This window comes from Octodon degus, unplaced genomic scaffold, assembly GCF_000260255.1.
Source record: "Octodon degus isolate 3935 unplaced genomic scaffold, OctDeg1.0 scaffold00018, whole genome shotgun sequence".
NCBI classification, from domain to species: Eukaryota; Metazoa; Chordata; class Mammalia; order Rodentia; family Octodontidae; genus Octodon; species Octodon degus.
Window position 1 is genome coordinate 22,667,834 of NW_004524594.1, and position 3,531 is coordinate 22,671,364.

The window sequence follows — 3,531 nt, forward strand, 5'->3', positions numbered from 1 at the left end:
GCTAGGTTTGCCAAGAAAGTGGTGGTGGGAAGAGCAGCAGTGAGGCGCTGTCCAGCAGAAGGAAGGGACAGAAGGAGCAAGCCACCCTCAGGGAGGGCCACTTGGAAGATCTCTGTTTCATTAAATAGCTCTAAGAACAGAGGTGGGTCAGACAGGGAGTCCCAGACCAAGGCACAGAAAAGGTTTGAAATGTCCAGGATAAATAGAACCACATGGGAGTGGAGAAAAGCCAGCTCCATCCCTCTTAAAAACAGTAGCCATGGGCACAAATATATCTATATCTCTCTATATATTAATATCTGTACATTTGTCATCTTTTAAAAAAAGGAAACAAAATTTCCTTGGCACCTTATGGTTGATTTCTTAAAAATGAGGTGATATGTAGAAAGGCTTCCTGTGTGCACCCACGCACACACCTGCTGCACACATGTGCTAGCGCACACTGAGCAGTGCTACACATACACATCTGCGCCTACACATGTGCCTGTTGGAAGGGCAGAGTCCTCTGCCCAAGCCCTGCAGGTAGGGGCCACTGTCAGCTCCCCACTGTAGTTGTTTCCAGGGGTGCTCTTTGCCAATGCTCTTGGCTCATTGTCCTTGGGGACCCAAAGCCCCTACCCGGTGCTCAGGGGCAAGGGCAACAGGTTCCATCTTGCTACATCCCCCAGAAGTGTTGCTGCCAAGGGAACCTGTTTATGCAGGTGGCTGCTTCAAATCACTTGGCCCTGCTCCTGTCCAGACCCATGCACATCTTCCTGTGCCCAGAACAGCCTCTGCCCCTAAGATAAATGTACAGAAATGAGCATAGGTCAGAGCCAGGCCTTCGGAAGTCTCCCCAGTGGGCCGATAGGGGAGACTAAGGCATGTGGGGAAGGGGAGGTCCAGTCCTGATCAGAGGTGTTTTGGCAAGAGTCTGGAGGAGGGTGGACTGGTTGGGCAGCAGTGTGGTGAACCTGGACCTTCTCAGGGCCTCCAAAACTCCTGGGCTGTGCCACTCAGAGGTGTGGGCTTCCCTGGAGTAGGGAAGTGACAGTGTTCTGCAGGGCCACAGCCACCTTCTTGGAGGTCTTGCGCAGCAATGGGCTATCAGGGTGGTGTTCCTTCAGGTGCAGAACGTGGCCCTCCTGGCTCTCGGATGTACAGCCGCACTCCTCGCACACGTACAGCTTGGCCCGGCGCTCCTTGTATGCATATTTCTGCTGCACTCCATGGATCTTCTTGAGGTGAGACTCCAGGGAGCAGCGCTGGGTGAAGGCCTTGTCACACAGGCTACACTTGTAGGGCCGCACGCCTGTGGAGGACAGAGATGGCATCAGAGACCGACATCAGAGTCCTGACAGGAACTTCAGCACCCGTCATCAGCATCCAGACCCAGAAAGGCCAGGACAGGTGACTGGGACAGAGGGATAAATGAGGCCTATCTGGCACCAATTTCCCAAGTGACTTGCAACCTAAAAGTCCTCACTGATAAACTTGAGAATTTCACCCTGACCCCTGAGATGCCCACCCTGGCTGTCACTGCCAGGGAGGCTCCTAGAGTCTCCTCACAGCGCCTCAGTCAGACAGGGCTGAGGGGTTGCCACCAGCCACTGGCTCCTGCTTACCTGTGTGGGTCCGGACATGTCTTTTGAGGTCAAATGTGTCATTGAAGCCCTTCCCGCAATATGTGCAGAGGTGCCTCTTGACGTCGTTGTGACACTTCATATGGCGATTCAGCATGCGCTGGTAGGTGAAGGCCTTCTGACAGATGTGGCAGGTGAAGAGGTCTCCACTGGAACTATCCCCTGCAGTCACCTGTGGGCAAAGGCTACATTGTATGACTCCAGAAGTTGGAACTGCAGGCTGGGAAACATAAACACAACACCCTCAAGTATCACCTCCACAGGCTACAGCCTTATACCATTCACTCAGCAATGGGTAGTGTGGGGGCTGAAGGAAACTCTGGGTCACTGGTGCTGTTCCCTGTTTGATTCTTGAGCTCCCTTTTGAAGCTATCACACAGGACCTCCTTAACCAGACGGAGAGGGGCAGCTTAACCACAGAAGAAGCTGCAGCAGCAGGCGACTTCACCCTGAGCCATATGGCCTTTCTGTAGTTTCTGCCTATTCATCCTCATTCTACCTTGGCCCAGAAAGATGTGTCCCAGGCTGTAGCACTCCTGCCAGCCCTGAAGTCCCTGCTCAGGCCAGCCCAGCTCTCTACTTTAACTCAAATCAGGCCTGATGTGGCACAGTTCATGTTCTTTTGCCATCCTCTGCCTGTAAATTTTTTTTTTTTTTTTCCACTTTTCAAGACAGGGTTTCACTATGTAGTTCAGGTTGGCCATGAGTTCACTTTGTAGCCCAGGCTGGCCTTGAACTCACAGCAATCCTCATATCTCCGCCTCCTAAGTGCTGGGATTACAGGCCTTTGCCACCACACTCAGCAAATTTTTTGTCATGATGGAAAGTCTCAAATTTAAACAAAAGTGGAGAGACTGCTATTATGAGCCTGTGCTTGTCATTCAGGGGCAGTCTTACTCCATCTCTACCATCCTCCCTCTCATTCTCTGGGGTCATTCAAGGTAATTCCTAAGTGCCATCAGACACCTTTGAAAGTGTTGTTGTAAGTGGCAGCAGAAGCTCTCCGGGTATGAGTAGCACAGGTGTGGCTCAATGCCAGCACAGGCTCTCCACCCTCACCTGTTAGCATCTGGAGGTTACCTGTTTTCTGTGGCTGGTCCTGTCATTAGCTACTCCTTCGGTCATTGGTCATTCCACACCTCTCATTCAGCACCTCTCATCTGGTTTTGCTTATAGCACCCCTGTGGTTAGCTGGTCAAGACCTCTGGGCCAGGACTCACTCCACTTCATTGGCTTCTCTGCCATTCCACCCCCTCCGTTCTGCTCTCCCTACTCACAGGAGCCCAAGGGGTGAGGCAAGGGCCCTCAGGCAGGGAGTGACACTGTGACTGTCGGGAGGGTGCAAGCTGGCTGGGACCAATGGCTAAGCACATTGGATCACGGTCTTGTAGGAGCTTCACACATTTGGCCTCCAAAGACTTTAGGGGGAGGGTACTCCACTGCCCACTGTCTCCAGCCTTCTGGCACACTAGAGGGGCACCCTTCTGACAGGTTTTCACCGGTGGAAATTTCCTAGTCCTAGAGCTCACAGGAGTGCAGGGCAGCTAGGGCCAGCATCCTGTTGGTGTTGTCTTTGGAAGCAGAGACATCTGTGCTGCCTTGTGCACAGTGGGGTTGCTCACCCAGCCCCTGCCCTATAGCACAGCTTTGGATGCTATTGGGCTGGAGACAGTCCTGGGCAAGCTTGTTACTGCCAACTGCTTTAGGGACAGCAAACCATGGAACCAACTCCAGACCACACAGGATAAAGCCTAGATGGGAGCTCAGGAGAAGTACCCATGCCAGGCTCCCACCTCACTGGTCTGCCTGGGACTTCTGTGTAAAAAGGTGGCTCTTGCTATAGTTCTCTCTCGTTTTCTCTCTCTCTCTCTCTCTCTCTCTCTCTCTCTCTCTCTCTCTCTCTCTCTCT

At 52.6% G+C, this 3,531-nt stretch overlaps 1 protein-coding gene across 2 annotated transcripts in view; it reads right to left on the reverse strand.

Moving 5' to 3' along the window:
- Positions 1-322: 322 nt before the first annotated feature.
- Positions 323-3,531, reverse strand: part of Ovol1 (ovo like transcriptional repressor 1) — an 11,093-nt gene continuing 7,884 nt past the window's right edge. For both annotated transcript variants that reach the window (XM_004627224.3, XM_023710682.1), the window contains exons 3-4: positions 1,605-1,794; positions 323-1,291 (exon numbers count right to left, since the gene is read on the reverse strand). In XM_004627224.3, coding sequence (XP_004627281.1) covers positions 996-1,291; positions 1,605-1,794 — 486 coding nt within the window. In that variant the 3' untranslated portion in view covers positions 323-995. The remainder of the gene's footprint in view (positions 1,292-1,604; positions 1,795-3,531) is intronic.